General features: G+C 59.0%; 2 protein-coding genes across 2 annotated transcripts; both read right to left on the bottom strand.

The window, feature by feature from the left end:
* Nucleotides 1–3,096: 3,096 nt before the first annotated feature.
* Nucleotides 3,097–10,158, bottom strand: E2F2 (E2F transcription factor 2; the record flags this gene model as incomplete). Its single annotated transcript, XM_082296453.1, has 6 exons — nucleotides 3,097–3,582; nucleotides 3,821–3,935; nucleotides 4,095–4,253; nucleotides 4,366–4,585; nucleotides 4,947–5,034; nucleotides 9,874–10,158. The coding sequence occupies 6 exons, from the start codon at nucleotides 10,156–10,158 to the stop codon at nucleotides 3,097–3,099; spliced, it is 1,353 nt and encodes a 450-aa protein (XP_082152579.1).
* Nucleotides 10,159–17,160: 7,002 nt separating this feature from the next.
* Nucleotides 17,161–18,686, bottom strand: ID3 (inhibitor of DNA binding 3). Its single transcript, XM_082296781.1, has 3 exons — nucleotides 18,200–18,686; nucleotides 17,959–18,030; nucleotides 17,161–17,490 (listed from the first exon to the last, which is right to left on the bottom strand). The coding sequence occupies exons 1-2, from the start codon at nucleotides 18,518–18,520 to the stop codon at nucleotides 17,974–17,976; spliced, it is 378 nt and encodes a 125-aa protein (XP_082152907.1). The 5' UTR covers nucleotides 18,521–18,686; the 3' UTR covers nucleotides 17,161–17,490; nucleotides 17,959–17,973.
* Nucleotides 18,687–19,720: the final 1,034 nt, after the last annotated feature.

The raw sequence follows: 19,720 nt of genomic DNA, 5'->3' as shown, positions 1-19,720 counted from the left end.
CTTCCCCCGTGCTGTGCTAGGACGAAGGGAAAACCCTAGGGTCTGGTTGGATCTGCACCCCCAGCCTTGCCTCGATAGCTGGCACCCACCTTTTCCAGGCACCCAGCGTCTCCCTAACCCCAATACCCACATTCTCCAGGCACCAGCACGTCCCTAACGCCAACACCCACCTTTCCCAAGCACTCAGGGACCCCAGTACCCACCTCAGCCCGGAACCCACCTCAGCCCAGCATTCCAGTACCCACCTCTTCCAGGGACCCCCAGCAAACACCCCTCCCCATCTTGGTAGGAGATGGAGACACCCACAATGATGCCCAATCCGCCCCAAACACCGGTTGAACTGGAGGGCACCCCCAGCCTGCCTTTCCTAGGACCCCGAGGGGACAATCCTTGGACAGGGGATAATTACTGGAGCCCTTGGCTTTTTGTCCCGCTGGAGGCGACCTCTTTGCTCCCTCTGCTGTCCCCTCATTCGTCCCACCTTTAAACGGAATTTGGTGCACCATTCCTGCTTATTTGCTCTTCCCGGAGGATGGGGGAGCTTGGACACCCCAGGGCCAAGCAATGAGGTTGAACAGAGACTGAGTACCTCCCACTACAGGGCTGGGGCTGGTGACAAACTGGAACAGAAAGGGGCAAACAGCCTCATTGGGGCTGGTTTGCCATGAGAGAGGCCAACATGGTGCAAGGGGGCTTTGCAGACCCCCCTCCATGCCCCTTGCATCCCTTACCCACGGTGGATCAGGGGGTGGCAGACCCTTGACCCTTTTACTGAGCCAGGAGTGGGGCTCACTAAAACTCAGGTCTGCGCCTAACCAGGGCCAGCCCAAGCCCTGCTCTAACCCACTGTTACTGGGATGCTGAGGGGGACTGGGGTACAGGAAGAGCCATCACAAGCCTTGGGTGAACAACTACGCTTGAAAGGTTCCACCCCTCAAGCACCGGCAAGCAGGGAGGCCCTCGGTTTGGGGTGACCTCCCCCAGTTTGGAGGGACTCAACATCTGCCGAGCTCCCGGGACATCTCGTCGGCAGGGCTCTGGCAGACAGAGGGTTAAAAAGGCTGCAGCCCGGGTAGGACTGGAGCAGGAGGGATTTGGGATAAGAGCCCCTCAGCAGACAGGCATCCCCCGATACTCCCGCTTCTCTCAGCTGCCCCGAGGGGTCCCTCCGGTCCCTTGGCTGGTGTGGCCCTGCCACCTCCTGGCTGGCCTGGGGACTGCGGGGGCAAACGGCCCGGGGACACACAGCCCTGTTGCTGCCGGACACTCATCCCCACGGGGGACGGGGACTCTGTGCCCCTCGCCCGGCTCTCCTGGCCCGGGGCTCTCCTCCTCCTCCTCTTCTTCCTCCACACCACCAGACGAACTATGCCACGCCAACATGTGCCATGATCCCAGGTACGAGACGTCACCAGGTACCGCCAGGCATCACTAGGTACGATCAGACGTCACTGAGTACCACCGGGTATCACGCGGTCCCAATGAACATCAGGTACCACCAGCCATCACTGGGTACCACCCCCCACCACCACATGCCACAGGACATCAGCTGGTACCACCGACCACCTGCATGTCCAGCAGTGGTGGCATCCCCAGGTCACAGCATGACAGGTAACACATGGGGAAGGACCTTATATGGACACAGCTCCTCCAGGATCTTTCTCTGCAGCCCCCAAATCGGGGTGCACAAGCCTATCCAGCCCCAAGATCCATAGGGAGCTGACCCCCAGCCCTGGGGCTTTTCCCACACTTCTGGTTGAAGGGGCTCTAGCTCGGGCAAAGGCTCATCCCAGCCAGATTTGGGCTGGAAATCACCAATCAGAGACCAAACAGGTCAGACCTGTTCTCACTCCAGCCAAAGCATCATCTCAAACCCCTTCTCCACAAGTGCCTACAGAGCACACTGGCCCGTTAAAAAGCCGCAAAACAGGCTATTTTACCCTGAAAACAGGAGCAAAACCAGCCCAGCTCCTCCCTCCTCCCAAACCATTCCAGCATTTTGCTGCTTAGAGGAAAACAGCCCTTTACAACTCCAAAATTTTATTTTATTTCAACCCCTCCTGGGCAGAAAACACCAAGCACCGCAAGTTTTTCCGGGCCAAAACACACTCTCACCCACACCATTTCTGAGCCAACCTACAGAAGCACCAACAACCCAAGGAAGGACAACTTAAATACACCCACTGACAAATCCAACCCCTCCCGGCCCTGCCAGGCCCACACCAAAGGGGGGGGGGGGGGGTGGCGCGCAGATAAATACAGTGCAATAATTACAGATATTTCACAAAGAATGGCACAATTAAAAGCCCTATCCCACCCTGTGTCCCAGGGCTTGTCCCAAGCTGTTTTCCAAGCCCCTCTCTGCAATACACTGCCTCCTCCAGACATACCTCTTCCCAGTACATTCCAGTTTTGATACTCCCAGTACCAGTAGCTCCAAGAGGCTGGAGGGAGCTGGTGTGGACTGGGACGGAGGGGCTGCAGCCCCTCAGGGAATGCGGCTCCGTGTCCTGGCCAGGGATTTGCCAGAGCCACATGAGCTTCATCCTTCCCTCACCCAAAGGTGACTTCAGCTTTGCTGCCTGCATGTTTTTTCAAGGATATTCCAGCCATGGTGGGGAAAATGCCACTGGAAATGACCTGTCATGACCGTGAAGAACCAGTTTAACCGGGGAGCAACTGGAGTGACCCTGAAACATGACACAGCCCATTCTAGGCAGAGGTTTCTCTGCCACCCAGGGGTGCTCCTAACCCATCTGGGGCACCTAAAGGCACTCCCAGTCCACCAGCATCCCCAGGGTGGTGGGGGGTTATGGTGGGAAGCATCAGTGCCCCATGGATTTATGGGGGGATGCTGGGATGGGTCCCGGATGGATCCCAGGGCACTCCCAGAGCCCAGGGAGGTGACAACCAACCCAGGAGAGTGCAGAGAAGCCACACTGGGTGAGCAACACAAGTCCCCCCCCTCCCCCCCATCCTCAGAAAACCCAGCACTCCCCAACACACCCCACTCTCTCCAGTCACCCCACACAGACCCCGTGTGCTCAGGACACAAGTGGCCAGAGGGGACAAAGGCAATGGGGACTGGGGGGACACTCAGTGCTTCAGCAGGTCCCCCAGGTCATATGTCTCAAAGAGGTCTGTGACACCCTCATCCTCAAGCCCCCAGAGATAGTCATCCTGTTCCAGGGGGGGCGAGAAGGTGACGAAGGGTCCCAAGTCCAGGTGGGAGGGGGTGCAGGGCAGCTGGTCCTCCGTCTGCTGTAGGAGGTGGGCGGGGGAGCCCAGGAGCCCAGGCTCCACCTCCAGCAGTGAGCTGGGTCCCCCTGGGATGGGGAGAGGTAGAGATGGGGCTGAGAGAGGAGTTCCTGTGCCTCCCCAGCTCTGGGAGACGGTGTGGGGTGGCTGTGAGGCTGAAGGGGAGCTGTTTGGCGGGGAAAGGGGTACGGGGCGGTCCTGCAGGGAGGTGGCAGCAGAGGGGACAGGGTGGTCCTTGGTGGGGCTTTCGTCCGTCATCTCCTCCGGGCAGAGGTACACCTCGATGGGGCCATTGGTGCTCTTCAGGTGGAGCTGGAAGTTCTCCTGGGAGGGCAGAGTAAGGCTCAGGGGGGCACCCAGAAGGTCACCCATATCCCACTCCACTACCCCCAACCCATGAGGGATCCAGCTGGGGCATTGCAACTCTTGAAGGACCAGCTCAGGGTCAAAAAGCTCCGTGGAGACACCCTGAAACCACCCAGGGTCATGCTGGGCCGTGTCCTTGGGATGCCCCAGAGGGACCCATCAAGTGTGGCATGGGTCCAGCAGCACTGACACACACCTGGCTGAAGTCTGGCACCTCCAGCTGCGTCTCAGGGGGAGCCTTCACGGCAATCACCGTCTGCTCCTGGAAGCTGCTGATGGCACGGAGGTCCTGGTAAGTGACGTATGCCAGCGTGGACAGGAACGAGGCATAGGAAAAGGAGGAGCTGCAAGCAGGACATCAACCCCTGCATCCCTCCAAACACCCCCCAAGCCCAAGGGAATCCAACGGGAGGAGAAGGGGTCCCCAAGACCCTGCCCTCCCTCCCTCCCATCCCCCTCAGCAAGGATATCTCTGGTTGGTCTCGTTGTCAGCCATCTGCCGGATCTGCACGGCGCAGTCCTGCATGAGCTGGTCCAGTGTCCTCTCTGTCCTGGCCAGTTCGGCGAGTTCCCCCCGCAGCATTTGTTGCTTCACCATCATCGCTGTGTCCTCAAAGATCCCTGTCCCCCTGCCAATGGAGATGGCATCTGAGCGATGGCACAGCACACCCTACGTGTCCCCAAGCCACCTGTCCCCCACCCTGCTCTGTGTCCCATTTTCAGCTGCCCAGCACCACCTACATCCACTGGATGTGGTTCTTGGATTTCTTGCGGATGAGCTGGATGCCCTCTAGCACGTTGGTGATGTCGTAGATGCGACGTTTCTGGACCTCCAGCACCTCGGCAGCCCGGTTCAGATCCACAACACCGTCGGGAGACTCGTTCAGCAAACGGATGAATTTTTTGGTGAGCAGCCCCAGTGAGGTGTCGTAGCGAGTCTTCTCCCCAGGAGACTTGGGGGCTGTGGGGAAACAAGAGACACCCCCCCCCCCCAATCCTCTTCTTAGTTTGGGATGTGGGATGGAGGTGACATGGGGCTAGACATGAGAGACCACATTTTCCTTTCTTTAGTGTGGGATGTGGGACAGAGGTTACACAGGGTTGGAGACAAGAGACCTCCCCATCCTCTCCTTAGCCAGGGCCATGGGATGGAGGTATCACTGGGCTGGACATGAGAGACTCCCCCCATCCTCTCCTTAGTGTAGGATGTGGGCTGGAAGTGACATGAGGTAGTGCTAGAGGGGACATGGTTCTAAGAGGGAAGAGAAGTGGGGTCTGCTCCCCCCAGCTTCCCCTACCCCATCTCACCCCCCATCACTTACTCCTGGGGCTGGGGACCTGTGCCAGTGTCCAGCCCTTCCCCTTGGGCGTGCGAAATTCGGGGCCCTCCAGGTCCAGCTTCCTCTTGGCCTGGAGCACGAGAGAAAACCCTGCATTGTGGCCAAGCCAGACACCCCTCTGAAGTCCCCAGAGCCCCCGGGGTCATCAGCCGAGCCCGGGGTGCCACATCCTGGGGTGGAGGAATCCTGCAAGAGGCTCATCCAGTTGCAATACCCCTTTTGGGAAGGGGCACAGCAGCACCAAGCAGTGTGAGAGGCCACTGGGAGAACCGGACGGAGAGGAGACGTGGGGTCCCGTCATGCCCCATGGCTTCCTGCCCACCCCGGCAGTCACAGGGAACCAACCCACCCGGATTTCCCCTCACCCCCAGCTCCTGGCAGGGCTCAGTGGGGCTGACCCCTGGGAACACGGTGTCTCCGAAGCCAGATCCTCACCCTCCCATCCTGCCAGCTGGCTCACGGGGGTGCAGGATTTCACTTCCCCCCCTTCCACCCGGGTCATGGTTGAGGCAGCTGAGGGCACCCAGCTGCCAGCAGCACACCTGGGACCAGCCGGGTTCAGCCCCCCCGGGGCCCCTGGGTGCCCTGGACACATGCACCCAGCTGGAGGGAAACTGGGGTGAGGGGAGGGGAGACAAACATCCCTGCACCTGCTGTCCTCTCACCAAGGCAAGCAGTTCCTTGAAATCCCGCCCAAGGAGCCCCGAGCAGCACTTGGGCAGAAGGGACCCAGCAGAGTAAATTCAGAGGAGAACTGGAGGGTGTCACCAACCCCCCCACCAATGCAAACAAATCCCCCAGGACCCTTCCACACCCACAAACACGCACAGGGTGTTTCGGTTCAGCAGTAGAAAGCAGCCCCCCAGCCCTATCCCGACCTCCCCCAGTACCTGCTCCCAGGCCGGGCTGTCCCACAGGGTCCCCCCCGGCGCATCCCGCATGATGCCCAGGTCCCTGTGCCGGCTCCGATGGCGGCTCCCTCGGGAGCACAATGCATTTTGCGGGGAAGGGTTGGGCACCTCGGCGTAGCTCCCACCCGAGCGGGCTGGCGGGAGAGGCGCCAGGGGCTGTTTTCCGCCCCCCCAGGGAGCCAGGTTGGTCCCGAGCTCCTGTGGGAATCTGTTCCCTCCCGCCCTTCCCCGAGCAGGTTTTTCCCAGTGAACATGCCTCCAATCCCAGCCTCGTGCCCCCAGATCTGCCCCGGAGCTGCCGGCATGGTAACGGTTAATTCCGAGCACATGGGAAACACCTGCCTCAGATAAGACCCCATCCATCTGCCAGCACGGGAGGGGGGCCAACACCCTGCCCCCCCCCCCCCCCCCCCCACTGGTATCCCTTGCTTCTCTGGCATGGATGGCCATGGCCAATGTATGTTCCCATCACTGTTGGGGAGGTCAGCTGCACCCCACCTGCCCCAAGCAACGGGGAAACTGAGGCACAGAGCAACCCACAGCAGGTCCTGGTGTTTCCAGACACCTCCAAACCCCCCGAATCCCCCCTCCCCATGTGCAGGAGGAGATAAAGAGGGACCCCTGCTCGCCCAGGTGCAGTTTTGGGGGGGTAGGGGCTTGGTGGGCTCAGACAGGGGCAGGACCCTGAGTTCTGGGACCCACCAGGAAGGGACAATGGACAAGGGGCTCCCTCCCGTGACCCAGCTGCCATCCCCCCAGCCGGGCAGGATTAGGCACACAACAGCTGAGTGGGGCACAGCGAGGGGCTCCCAGCACCCTGCCAGCACTGACAGGGGGTGGGATGAACCAGAGCAGGTAGGGGAGCAGGGAACAAACCCAAAGACCCCCCCCAAGACATGGCAGAACCACCCCATGACACTTGCCAGCCCCCAGCCATGGCTCCCCAGGATGTGGGAACACACCGTCTACACCCCAATATGATGCCGGGGGTGGGAAATGAGGCTTGACCCCAAAATTTCGGGGGGGTGTAAGGCAGTGAGGGGGCAGCCTGGGCCCCCTGCCAGCTCTGCCTGCCAAGCAGCCCTGAGCCCAACCCTGGCGCCAGGGGCTACACCCTGCGCCCAGCCCAAGCATCAGAGCATCCCTCAGCCCCCCCGCGGGGGGCTTCTCCTGCCAACCTTCCCTTTCAACAGCATTCGCTGCCTTCTCCGGGCTTGCCCGGGCTCTGCCCGGCCCTTTATGAGGCTCCCCCCAGCTCCCCCTTTTGCCAGCCCCACCGCCCCCACGGGGGCGTGGGAACGCAGCGCCTGGAGTTGGGCACTCGGAACTGGCAGGGAGCCAAGGGGCACTCCAGGATCCTGCTGCTTGCTTGTGCCAAGGGGCTGCTGCACCCCCTAGGTGCAGCCCCCACTGCTTTGGGGTGGCTGAGGGCTAGTAGGGCACGAGATGGGGACAGGGGAATGGAGGCTGATCCCAGATTTGGGGGACAGGGAGACTACCCTGTGCTGAGGAGGAAGGCAGCACCCTCACCCCAGGTACTGCTCCCTACTCTGGGGTGCAGCCGACATCTGCATCCCCTCCAAGAGCCCCATCCCAGGAGATGTTCCCCAGTAGAGAGGAGTTGGTGGCTTTAAAAGCCATAGCCAAAAAAGGCCCTCCAAGGGCAGCAGCACAATCACCCCCACCTATCCCTCCCACAAAAATCCCCCCCTTCTGCTCATGCAGAAAACCCTTTGATGGGATCAGGGTGGGATGGGATTACGTCACCCCTGTAGAATCTGGGGTACTGCTGAGCAGGTTCTCCCGCCAACCCAGCACCCACAGGGGCTGCCACTCTTGGGTGCTCTTTGCACGGCCATCTCAGCCCTGCCAGCTCATACAGAACCACAGCGGACTCTGGACGCCCTTGTTCAGGGTGAGGAGCTGGGATCCCACAGCAGAAACACCTCTCTCTTCAGTGCTCTTGCATAGCCCTAAGCCCCTATAGGGACTCCACAGACCCTACAGATGGGCGAACACTGATGATGGGATTGGCATGGGCTAAAACCACTCCAAAATACACATTTTCCATGGAGGAAAACGCATTTAACTACTCCAGAACTGTCAAATTGGAGAGTATGGTAAATTTAAGGCTTTTTTGGACCATGAGAGACAACCCATCCTTCTTTCCCGCAGAGGGATAGGCTCCTCCGTGTGATCCCAGATCACTCATGTGGCAAAAAGCCGGTGGGAGCGGCCGCAATTGCCCTGCTTGGGAATTGGGAGGAAACGCTCATTATCTGATTCCCTCGGCTCTGCACACAAAGGTTGTGCCATGAACAGGGTGTGTGCAGCAGGAACCCCAGCTGTCAGGACTGCAAGGGCCACACCGGGGCTGGAAATAGTATCTTCAGCACCGCGAATGGGATAGTGGCATCAGGGAATGAGATGGGACAACTGTGGGCAGGAGCACCCGGAACATCTCCTTGTGTGGGTGATGATGATGATGATGTTGACAAAGAGGCCATTAGGCCAAAACCTCTTGATCTCAGGTGTCACTGAAGGACAAGGACTTCGTGTCCCCAAGTGTCACACAAGTGGCAGGAAGGAGTACCCTGAGCACCTCCTGGAGCGGGTGATGATGATGATGATGATGACGACAAAGGGGCCATTAGCCCAAAACCAGCTCTGCAGATCCACAGAAATGGTACTGGGAGTCTTGTGGGGTGTTTTTAAGGGAGAGGGCAGCAACGATGGTGTCTCCTTGAACAACAGCCCCCGGCAGTGCAGGATGTGGCATCTCACGCGGTTCAGAGACAAAGAGGCTGGAGAGGAGACAGGTGGTCCCGAAGTCCCCCGGGATGGGACTCGAAACGGCCCCTCAGACACAGCATAAAGGGGGAAGCAAAGACACTCCCTCTCCCCCCGCCGCGGCAATGTCCCCAGCGGGCACCAAGCATCAGGGATTGGGGAAAGAGGGGGCGGGGGCTGGAATAAATAAATAAATCAAGCTTTGGGAAAACTAAATCGGTGTTAGCGGGGTCTGGGATCCCTCCCAGGACCCGGGAGAACAGAGGCTCACAGTGAGGGCTGGATGTGTGCCCAGGCTGGAGCAGGCAGGAATTAAATGCCAGCTGCCAGCGAGGCCGACGGGCCGGGGACTCGGAGGGGGCCCTCCGGGAGCAGGGACAGGCTGGGCAGAGTCTCCTGTGTGCCCTGACACTGGGCGCGGGACCAGCACTCGACTTGCTCCTCAGTTTCTCTGTTTAGAGGTAGCTTTGTAGCTTAGTGCTGGGCTTTGTAAACACAGCCGTGACCCCGCGGCTTGGCGGCAGAGATACGGGACAACAAGCCCCTACACAACTCCCAGCATCAGGGTCCGAGCTACAAAGCCTTGGAGTGGTCCACGGAGGATGAGACCCTCCCCGCAAAAAACAGCCATTGCGAGTCCCACTGTAACCACGGGCAGAAACCAAGCTTGGAAAGCGACGCTGTAGCACCCCTGTCCCTTGTCCCCCCACCTCCCAAGTGACGGGTCACCCCAGGGGTCACAGCTTTAAAGTGGGGAGAGCCAGGGGGCAGGGCTGCTGCCCCCCACCCAGAGGAGGCAGGAGCTCTGCCTGTACCCATTCCTCACTTCCCCACCACAAAAAGGGCTTCTCAAAGGGCCTGGGATTGCTGACCGGGTTTTGAGGCGCAACCGGGACTTTTTGCAAGCTGAAGAGAGGAAAAAAGGCCGAAAAAGGCCGAGAAGCGGAAGCCGGAGCCGCGGGCACGCAGGGGCGAGGGGAAGTTGAGAAACATCTGAGCCATTTCACTGCGACTTCTGATTTCACCCTCCCCCACCCCCAGAAAGACGCATTAGAGGGTGCAGACTCCAATATAAACTGCAAAATCTGGAAGGGAGGGGGCTGTACATGCTGGGGTCACCCACTCCTTGCTCCCCACCCAGCACGATCCCCAGCCTCCCGTGCCCCCGAAGCGATGCCCGAGGAAGAGATGGGATGCAGACGTCTTACCGGCAGCCGTCCCGCCGAGGCTGAGCAGAGGGTCCTGAGCTCGGAGCCTTGGGGGGTGTCACAGAAAGACCCACCCTGGGAACCGGGAACGCTGACAGCCGCTGGCGTGTAGACCTGGGAGAAACAGCCGGTGGACAACGGGGGGCTGCCCAAGCTGGAAGCCCCCGGATCACAGGAGCCCATCACCGACATGGCCTTCTTCGGGTGGTGGTGGGGAGGGGGGTGCGGGAGGGCGGTGCCCCCCCTCCCCGGGGCGGGGGACACTCCCCTGGGGAGCCGCAGCATTGCAAAGTCCTTTCCGAGAAGCCCGGCCCGGGGGAGGGGGCAGGAGCACCCCGCGATTCCGTAGCCGGGAGGGGGTCACAATCTCAGCCGTGGCATTTTGGGGGAGCGGGGAGGCGTTCCGGCGGGCGATGCCACCGGCCGGTCCCCAAATTCCCCCTGAAAAACCTGCAGAGAAGAACGCGACGGCGATGCCGCCAAAACCGTAGGAAAAATCGCTTTTGGCCCCAAAAATCGGCCGCACTGGGGCCGTATGGGGCCGGGGCGGCCGGAGCGCCGCCCCGCCTGGGCCGGGACCCCCGCGCCCGGCTCCGCTCCCGCCCGATCGCGCCCGGCCCCGAGCGCTCCTTTTTTTTTTTTTTTTTTTTCCGTTTTTTTTTTTTTAAGCGCCAAAACCCGTGCCGCGAAATTCGGATTTCCCGCGGAAAATGCCGCGCGCTGATTGGCTGTCGCTGCCGTGGTCCCGCCCCCTCTCTGCGGCCGGTGGCGCCGCGCCGGGAGGGGCCTTAAAGCGGCCGCGCGGCGGGCGGGGTCATTTATGCAAATACGGGGAGGGGCCTTCCTGAGACCACTTGCTGGGGGGAGGGGTGCTCGTTTTGGGGGAGGAGGGCATTCGGGTTGGGGATCGGGACTAGCACACATTTTCCGCTATTTATTTATTTTTTAGACAATACCCCTCCCCCCCCCAGTCAATCTGGTGGGCTCCAGCCTGGGGGCTTCGACCCTCCAACCCCCTCATCCCGCATTCCTGATCTCCATCGACGCCCAATCCTCATCTTCCCATCCTCATCCCATCCTTCCCATCGTTCCCCCATCCCCAGTTACAGCAACCCAGGGCAGGGGAGAGGGGGCTGCACGTATTTAAAACCAAAATTTTGGGGTCCAGCAGTCAGAGGCTGTCTGGCACCTCCCCACCCTGCAGACAGGGGACAGTGCTGTCGGGGGAGGGCAGTGACCTCAGAGGGTCTCAGCATGAGGAGTTTGGCCCCTGGTTCACTCATAGTTCATTCAACCTGCCGTCCATTGTTCCCCATGCGTCCCACCCGCATCTCCTTGGAGTGCATCAGGTCTTTCTGGCAAAGTGGAGGGAGAAGATGGGGATGAAGGGCACCCAAGCTGGCCTACAGGATATTTCAGAGTGCAGCAGTAGCAGGAATCACAGAGGCAATTGCAAACACCCGAGGGAGGGCAATTCTGACCATCACTGGCACCAGTAAAAGGCCACCACAGCCACTGAGACAAGCCAGGGTTTAATCCTGCCGAGGCCACCAAGTCACAGCAGTTGGTTCCTCTTTGTCCCCTGGTCCCTCTCCATCATGTCCTTCCTCCATCCCCTGGTTCTTCTCCATCCCCTGGTTCCTCTCCATTCCCTGATTCCTCTCCATCACCTGGTTGCCTCCATCCATTCATTCCTCTTCATTGCTCTTCTCTCCATCGTTCTCCTCTCCAGGAAGAGCCAACTCCATGCCCAGGTCTGGGATAAGGATAATCATGCGCAGAGATGGACTTTTGTGCAAAGAAACCTCCTGGAATACAGACAGATGGACACACATGCTGGGCATGGCCTCTGCTGTGGATGAGGAAAAACACCAGACCTCCAGACTCCGACTCAGCTGGGAGGGACGCCCAGAAATGTGCCAGGAGCCTTGGATCCAGGATAGACATTTGCCTCCCACCGTGCAAGAGCTTTGAGGCAGAACAAAAGATCTGGCAGCAGTGATGCCACCCCAGCTGGGTGGTGCGGCCCTTGTGCCAGGAGTGTGGCTGAGCTTGGCAAATCAACCCGCCTAGACCTTCTTCTTCCCCTCTGTGGGAGGAAGACAACTGCCGTCTCCATCCCAGTGCACAAAGAGAAGGCCGTGCCTGGCAGGGTGGATAAATCTGTGTCGACTGGCTGCCTCGGGCTCGCTCCAGCGGGTGACCCCTTGGGATAAGGACATAAGGGTATGGCAAGGGCCTGGCAGGTTGTGTCCTCAACTCCTGCGGTTTGGACAAAGCAGAGGTGATGTCCCCACATGTCATCAGTATGACCTCACTGGGGTAAGGGTTGACCCAGAAGGTGGGAAAACTTATTGGCTCTCACCCCCTCAGCTGTGCTGAGGAACAGCTGAGGGAGGAGTCAAGGGCATCTTTCCGCTACCTAATATTTGCTCAATAAGCCTTTTACAGGCTTTCCAGCCATGGCTTTCCACCAGCAAAGTCCTCTACCATATCAGAAGACACAGACTTGTATCTTCCTGTGACACCAAGGTGTCCAGAAGGGTGGGCCATGCACCAGCTTCCACCCTACAAGCCAGAGGGGTTTGGATTGGAAAGGACCTTAGAGATCATCTCGTTCTGTGATGTTGCAGAGGTCTGGGATGACCTTGCGGATGGCCTGAAGCATCCCAACCAGCCCCTTGACCAGCCCACTCACCCTGGGGCAAGATGAGAGATCCCATCACTGTGCTGGCCATGGTGGGGGGGAGGAGCCAGGAGACCCCTCCTAGCTTCCCCCCCAAGGGTCTTGGGAGGGTCTGAACTGCACTCCCAAACCAGGGTGAAGAGGTGATGGTGAAGAACAAGCAATGATGTTGCTTTTCCCAGTGCAGATTCAGCACATGAGATAGTGGCACCACACCTGGGCCACTGCATTTCTGCTCAGACCAAGACGGCACCACCAGAGGCTTTGGGGTACAGCACCCCCACCCTCGCTTACCTCAGGATCTGGAAAATCTTTTGGATATTCAGCTTGGAGATGAGGGACCTCATCATGATGCGGAGCACAAGGAGGAGGTTGACTATATCCCAGAAGCAGGGGGCTGAAGCTGGGCTGTGGGCCCCAAATGAGACCACATCCCCTAATGTTCCTCCCCCAGGAACATTCCCAGGAGAGAGGGGGTACAAGGGGTGCTGGTGGCCTATGGCTCTGCCCAAAGTGGGGGGAACAACTGTCCCGGGAGCATGCGATGGGCCACCAGGCAAGCACAGGTGGCCAGCAGCCCCCACGGCCCAATGCCACACATCCCTGTGCCTGGAATGGGGGCAACAGAGGAGGTCCCAGTCCTTTCTGGAAAGGCACCAGAGAAGGTCCTGGTCCTTCCCAAGGGGAACATCAGAGGAGATCCCAATTCTTCCCGGGGTAGGCATCGGAGGAAACCTTGGTCGTTTCCAAGGCTGCAGCAGAGGGAATCTGAAATCCCACCTCTTCCCGAGGGGAGAACCTTCCCGGTGAGCCGGGCTCTTCTTCCTCTGCCCTGGAGACGGCAGCAGCGAGCCGCGGCTGCGGAGCCCTGACCGCTCCGGCTCCACCCCACATCGTCCCCGGCAGATTTTGGGACGTGTGTGAAGCCTCTGTCCCACCATGGGACAAAGCCCCGATGTCACCTGTGGGAGAGGGAAGGCAAGGGCTGACAGGAACATGCGAGGTGGCTTCCACGACAGAGGGTAGTCTCCATGGGGGTGGGGAGGGGGCAGGAATAGCCTCCTTCCAATTCCAATTCTCTGGGAGTTCCAGCCAAAGGGGTGCTGAGCCCCTACACAGGTTGGTTTGTAGGATGAGCCCTCCTGTGCATACATGCACGCGTGTGTGTGCACAGACACATGTCAGTGTAGGCACGTGTGTAAGTACACATAGGTGTCTAAGTGCACACAGGCATGCATGCATATATGCACACATACGTAAGTGTGCATGCATTTTAAGTGTGACACAGACGTGTGTCAGTGCCTGTAGGCATGTTGTAAATACACATGGGCACAGGTGTAAATGCATGCACACGTGTGAGTGTGCCCGGACACGTGTGTCAGCGTCTGTATACACGTGTGTGAGTGCACAGAGGTGTTTGCAACTGAACACAGTCGTGCATGCATATCTGCACGTGTGAGCATGCACAGACGTGTGTCAGTTTGTAAACACGTGTGTAAGTGCACACAGGTGTGTGCAAACGCACACAGCCATGTGTGCATACATGCACACACATGTGAATATGCACATACCACACGTGTCGGTGTAGCCATGCGTGTAAGTACACATGTGCGTGTACGCACCCACGGTCAGCGGCCAGAACCCCCTTCTTCCACGCGTGAGCGCGCCTGGCCAAGGTCACGCGTGTGCGCGCAGCATCTGTGTCAGCGGCGGCTGGCGGAGAGCCGGGCGGGGGGGCCGAGGGGGGCCAGGCCTTGGCCAGGGCAGCAGCGGGAGGAGGAGGAGGAGGAGGTGGAGGAGGAGGAGGTGGAGGGAAGTGCGGCTCAGACAGCGCGGCGCCAGCAAACACCTGCAAACAGCTCCGGGCACACAATGGCAAATACAGGTGGGAACCGCCGCCTCCGTCAGCGCAGCGATTGCATCAGACTCCGGCGCTTGCCAAGAGGCGAACGAGCCAGCCCAGGGGCCACCGGCACCGCGGCGGGGCCGCGCTCGACCTTCACCATTCCCCCCCGTGTTCGTTTTTGCCCTCCTCACCCTCTTTTCTGCACCCCTGCAGTGTAGCTGGGGTGGTAAAAGTAAAGCCGGGCTTGCTCGGCCAGGAGCATTTTTCTCGTTCCAGCTGTTCCCCCCGAGGTAAATCTCGGCCCCGGCGGCTATTTTTAGCTGTGTGTTTTCCCCGTTTTCTTTATTTTTAATTTTTTTAAAATCAGGGTTTTCCTGGAAAGCATCGGCATCCCACAACAGCCAGGGTAAATCTGCTGCATGGGGTAAATCTTCCCCCCGGGGTAAATCCCATCAATCCCCCGAGGTAAATCCAAGCCCCAGCAGTTACTTTTAGTTGTGAGGGTTTCCCTGTTTTTTTCTTTTTTAAAAAATTTTTATTTTTAATTCAGGGGTTTCAAAGAAAGCACTGGCAACAAGCCACAGCCCAGTCCAGGGAGCCGGTGGGGTCTGAACAAGGCTTGTGCCAGAGTCTGGGAATGTCGGGGTGGCTGTTCCGGGCAAGGTGCTGGGATCCATCCGCCACGGGGGAGGAGGTAACGGCCCTGGGAGGCTTCCTGGGAGCTAGAGCCAAACCTACGCCCTGCCAAATGGCGCAGCCCCCGGCGTTGGGAATCCCCTGCCCTCATCCCTGAGGCAGGACAGGGGCAGGGGTCACCTCCACTCCCCGGGGGCTGGAGTCCCCCTCCACCTCCCCAGTGCTGTTTCCATCCAAAAAGCCACAGCAGGACTGGTTTCTCCCACCCCACCAGTGCCTAGCCCCACTTCTCCCAGTAACCCCAGCCCCAAAGTAGGTTCATTAATGCTCCCCCGAGTCCAGGATTTCCATCACCATCATCCCTGATGGGGGACCCATTAGGACCTGGAGTGCTCACACTGCAAGAAGCCCCACCTTCCAGCCACCGAGACACATTCCCGTCCCCTGGCTCATTCCCAGGGTGCTTTTCCCACCCGTCCCACTCAAATCCCTTTGGCACATCAGCACTGGCACAGCTGGAGGACCATGACACCGGGGTGAACGTGGGGACACTCACCCCTAACCCACCCTTTGCCTTTTCCTCCAGAGCCAAAAGCCATTGGAAATGGCAAAAGCCTACTTTTAGCTTGTCAGCATGACAGCAGCTCCGTTCCCAGATGCAGTGGTTTCCGGAGAGACACCATCACCTGCCTCCCACCGTGCCTGGACAGCCCCTGTTGCTGCATCCCACTCCACCCGGGAGTGCCTGAGGGTACCCTGCCCTGGGGAGCCCAGGGACGTCGAGCTGGGAGGAGGGAGGAAGGTTCCCAGGGGCTGGTGATCCAGTTGGACCAGGTGATGCTTTTTGGAAGCTCCGCATGCTGCTTTTCCCTGTGGAAATGCCCATGGACAAGGGGCATTTGGCAGGTGCCAGCTGCACCCCAAGCTCCTGTTGGCTGTCCTGGGGATAGAGGCTGAAGCAGGTGTGCGTGGGGGAAGGTTTGTATCACTCTGTGCTCCAAGACCCCCGTGTCTTCTCCCTCCTCCTCTTCCTTTTCCCACTTTGCAGTCCCTAACCCAGCTCCCCTAGATGCTGGAGCACCCTGGGAACACCCCAACGCCACAGGGCAGGACCCACATCATGCCTGGCCAAGCCCACGGCAGCAAAACCAGAGCCCAGCTACAGGGGATAAAGAGGATGCTGCTACAGGTGGGGGTGAAGTTAATTTAACTTCATCCCAGGCAGGCCAGCACCTTCTCCAGGGAGCATGGTCTGGCTCCACAGCTGAGCCAGCCGCGGGTCACATCTGCTCCCGGGCCAAAGGGAAACCGCAGCATTACCCAAGGGGAGGGAAAAGCATTTCTGCTCCAAACACCCCTTTCCTGGGGTGTTGACCCCAGGGAGAACAGGCCAGGCAGGGACTGCTCTCTGGATATCACCTGGGGCAGCAGAAGCAGCCCAGAAACGCCTCTACTCCTATGGGGTGTATCCTGGGGGAGCAGCATCACCCCTTCCAGCCCGGTAGAAGCTCAAGTCCAACCTCAGGGCACCCAGTAGCCCATTTTCACAAGGCTAAAAGTGGAAAAAGCATGTTTTCCCGTCCTTTTCAGGGCTCCAGCTACACCTCCAGATGGTCCCCGGGGCTCAGCACCGTCTTCACTCCTTCCACATCAGATAAGCACAGCAGCACCCGAAATAGCTGGCAGCCACCTCGGCCAGGAGCCGGCAGCCCAGGGTTAATTCCTCCCATACCTGAGCTGACATTTCAACGCTATTACACAATTACGGAGATTCCTACAGTAACCCTAGAAGTTCCCATCAGAGTTTGGGAGGCTCCCACCCCCCAGGGGTTTGTTTTCCCACCCAGGGGTGCACCCCAACTCCCTCCACCCCACTGATGAGGGAAAAAAATCAAAATGATCTGATTTTTATTATGTAAAAATGGTAACTTTTATAAAAAGTTTATAAAGCAAGTACAAGGCACATTCGCAGAAATTCACCTTCCTGCACAAAAGGTACAAAAAGATACTCTAGTATAGAGCTCCACAATACACGAGGCCGTGGCCCCAGAGAGTTTGGTTCATACTCGAGGATGTTTGTCCCCCCCTCCCCAAAACCCCCTAATCCCCACCCCACCATTCCATTAAACACCTTTTAAAAAAAAGGACTCGCTGCTATAATCCAAAAATATACAGACAACCTTCTCTTCATCGTCAGTCTATCATTAAAAATATCTCATGTGAGTTCGGGTCCAAAGCTGAGTTCGGGTCCAAAGCTGAGCTCCGTGGGTGGGATGCTGGCGGTGGAAGGCTGGGGGGGTCGGAACCAGCCGCTCCCCGCTCGCGGTGCCCGGGCCCGGGGGAGGCGATGCCGGGGCCGGTAGGTCACAGACAGCCCGGCGCCACGGAGGAAGCTGCTATTTACCTCCGGCTGATAACGAACCAGGAACCGACACTCGCTGCCTGTTTGCTAATTGGCACCGGGAGAGGAGAGAAGAGAGGGGGAGGGAGGAGAAAGAATAATAGTGGTAATTAGTGTGGTGATAAGTGGGGTTGGGGATGGACATTTGGGAAGAGGGGGTGGGGGCCGGTATGTGGCCCCCGGTTGGGGATACTGGGGGTGGGTTGGTGCTGGTGGGGGACTGGAGTGCAGGTGGGAGACTTGGGGGGGATTGCAGAAAGAGGAAGCACGCGTTTGCGTTATTGGGATCGGTATCGGTGGTGGGTTGGGGGAGGTGGACTGGGGTGCGGGTGGTGGGAAATTGGGGTGGGAGGGGGAATTGGGGAGAGGGGAGCATGGGTTGCTGGGGATCGGTCCCCTGGGGATTTTGATGCTGAGGGGCGGGAGGGGAGCCCGGGAGGCCACCTGGGGTACGGACATATGGGGAGGAGCGGGCTGTGGATGGTGGTGGCTGTGGTGATTGGGGGCGACACTCACCTGATGGCGGCGGCATTAGTGACACAAACTTCTCTCGTCTTCGGTGGGGAGCTCTGAGGCGAGTTCAGCCGCCTGCGGAGAGAGTGGACAGGGCTTAAGATCACCCCGGCGGCTGCTGGTCCCCGTTCCTCCCCATTCCGCACCAACACACTCGGGGACCCTGCAGCAACCCCACCTCCAACCTAACACACCCTCCCCAAATCGACGTACCTATCCCCCCCCAGCCCGAAGCAACCCTTACCTTGAGGGAGAGTAGGGTGGCCTCGGAGGAGGGGTCGCGGCCCTTGGACCCCTCCTCCAGCACGATCTGGAGGTCGAAAATGTAGTCTATGACGTGCTGCAGGATCTCCACCTGGCTCACCTTGGTGCCTTGAGGGATGCCCGGCACCAGCTCCCGCAATTTGGAATAGCAGTCGTTCATATCGTAGAGCAAGTTCATGGGCTCTTCCAAGGCCGGGCTCTTGTTGTGGCTGCCCCGGGCGATGGCCAAACTCTGCTCCGAGAGGCAGCAAACGGCCTCGTAGCAGCTCCGGACGGAGCGCACCGGGCTGATAGCTTTCATGGTGGGCTCAGGACAGATCCGGAGATACAGAACGGGGGGTGCCGAGGAGGCTCAGAGGCTACCGCGGCACCGGGGGCCTTGCTGGGACCTCCGAGCACCAGCACCGCCAAAGCGGGCAGCTCTTGAGAGCCTGAACTGCCACACCGCACACACCAAACCCTCGGACCTCGCTGGCAGACTGGGGAGGCGACGGGGCCCCGCGCCGCCTTTATATAGGCAGCGCTACTTGACCGCGCCCACTGCATGCAAATTATGAACTACATAACCCACTTTTGTGTAAAATAACCATTAATCTCGTCCCTTTTATGTAAACGAAGCCCTAAACCCCGCCCCCGAACGTGAATGAACATCAAACCCCGCCCCTCCACCTAAATGAAGCCTTAAACGCCCTCTACCTCAGCCCCCCCGCTCCCCCCAGCCCCCCAAACTGACCCTTGATGGCCAGAGCGGCCCGACGGGGGATGACACGACCGCGCAGGTCCCCCTCCCCATGGCCGGACCCCCAAACCTCTTGGGGATTATCCCCCCCTAAACCCCTTCGACACCCCAACCCCAGCACCCCCAAACTGTCTTCCCCCCCCTCCCTTTTGCAGTGAATTCCCCCTATTTTTAGACGGGACGATGGGGTTTCCCCCCTCCCCACCTCCCTGTTTTAAGGAAATTAGTGCCGCCCTGTTCCTCAATCCGCTTCTCATCTGACCTCCAGACTTTCTGGCGTCAGGAATTATCTTGTGACCAGCAGAAAAAAATTAATTGCGGTAAAACTGAGGTTACGATGGAGAAACCAGATTTAGGTCAGCGGCTGCAAGAGGCCTGGAGGGTTTTTTATTCTGGAGGGGGGAGAGGAGATTTATAGGCAAAGGGGTTATCCCAGTAGAAGTGATGGGGGGGCGGCGGGGGTGGGGGCGGGGATGAAGAAAACTGCCCTCCCGACCCATCACTGCCTCAAAACTTACGGAATCAGAGAACGCCCATAGAAAAAGCCCAAAGCTGGAGCAATCTGGGGTCCCCAAGTGGGTGTCACTGTAGCGGGTGCCACATGGAGGGGTCCCGCAGAAGTGACAGCCCCACAACACCCAGATTGTGAATCTGTATGAGCCCAAAGGGAAAAATCTCTCTGCCCCAAATATTGACTTCTATGGGATTTAGTTATGGGGGGTGTTATTGGGGCTTAGTTATGAAAGTGCAGGAAGGGAATGT

The sequence above is a fragment of the Coloeus monedula genome (assembly GCF_965178545.1).
Source record: "Coloeus monedula genome assembly, chromosome: 24".
Classification (NCBI taxonomy): domain Eukaryota; kingdom Metazoa; phylum Chordata; class Aves; order Passeriformes; family Corvidae; genus Coloeus; species Coloeus monedula.
This window is presented reverse-complemented; position numbering and strand designations above follow the sequence as displayed.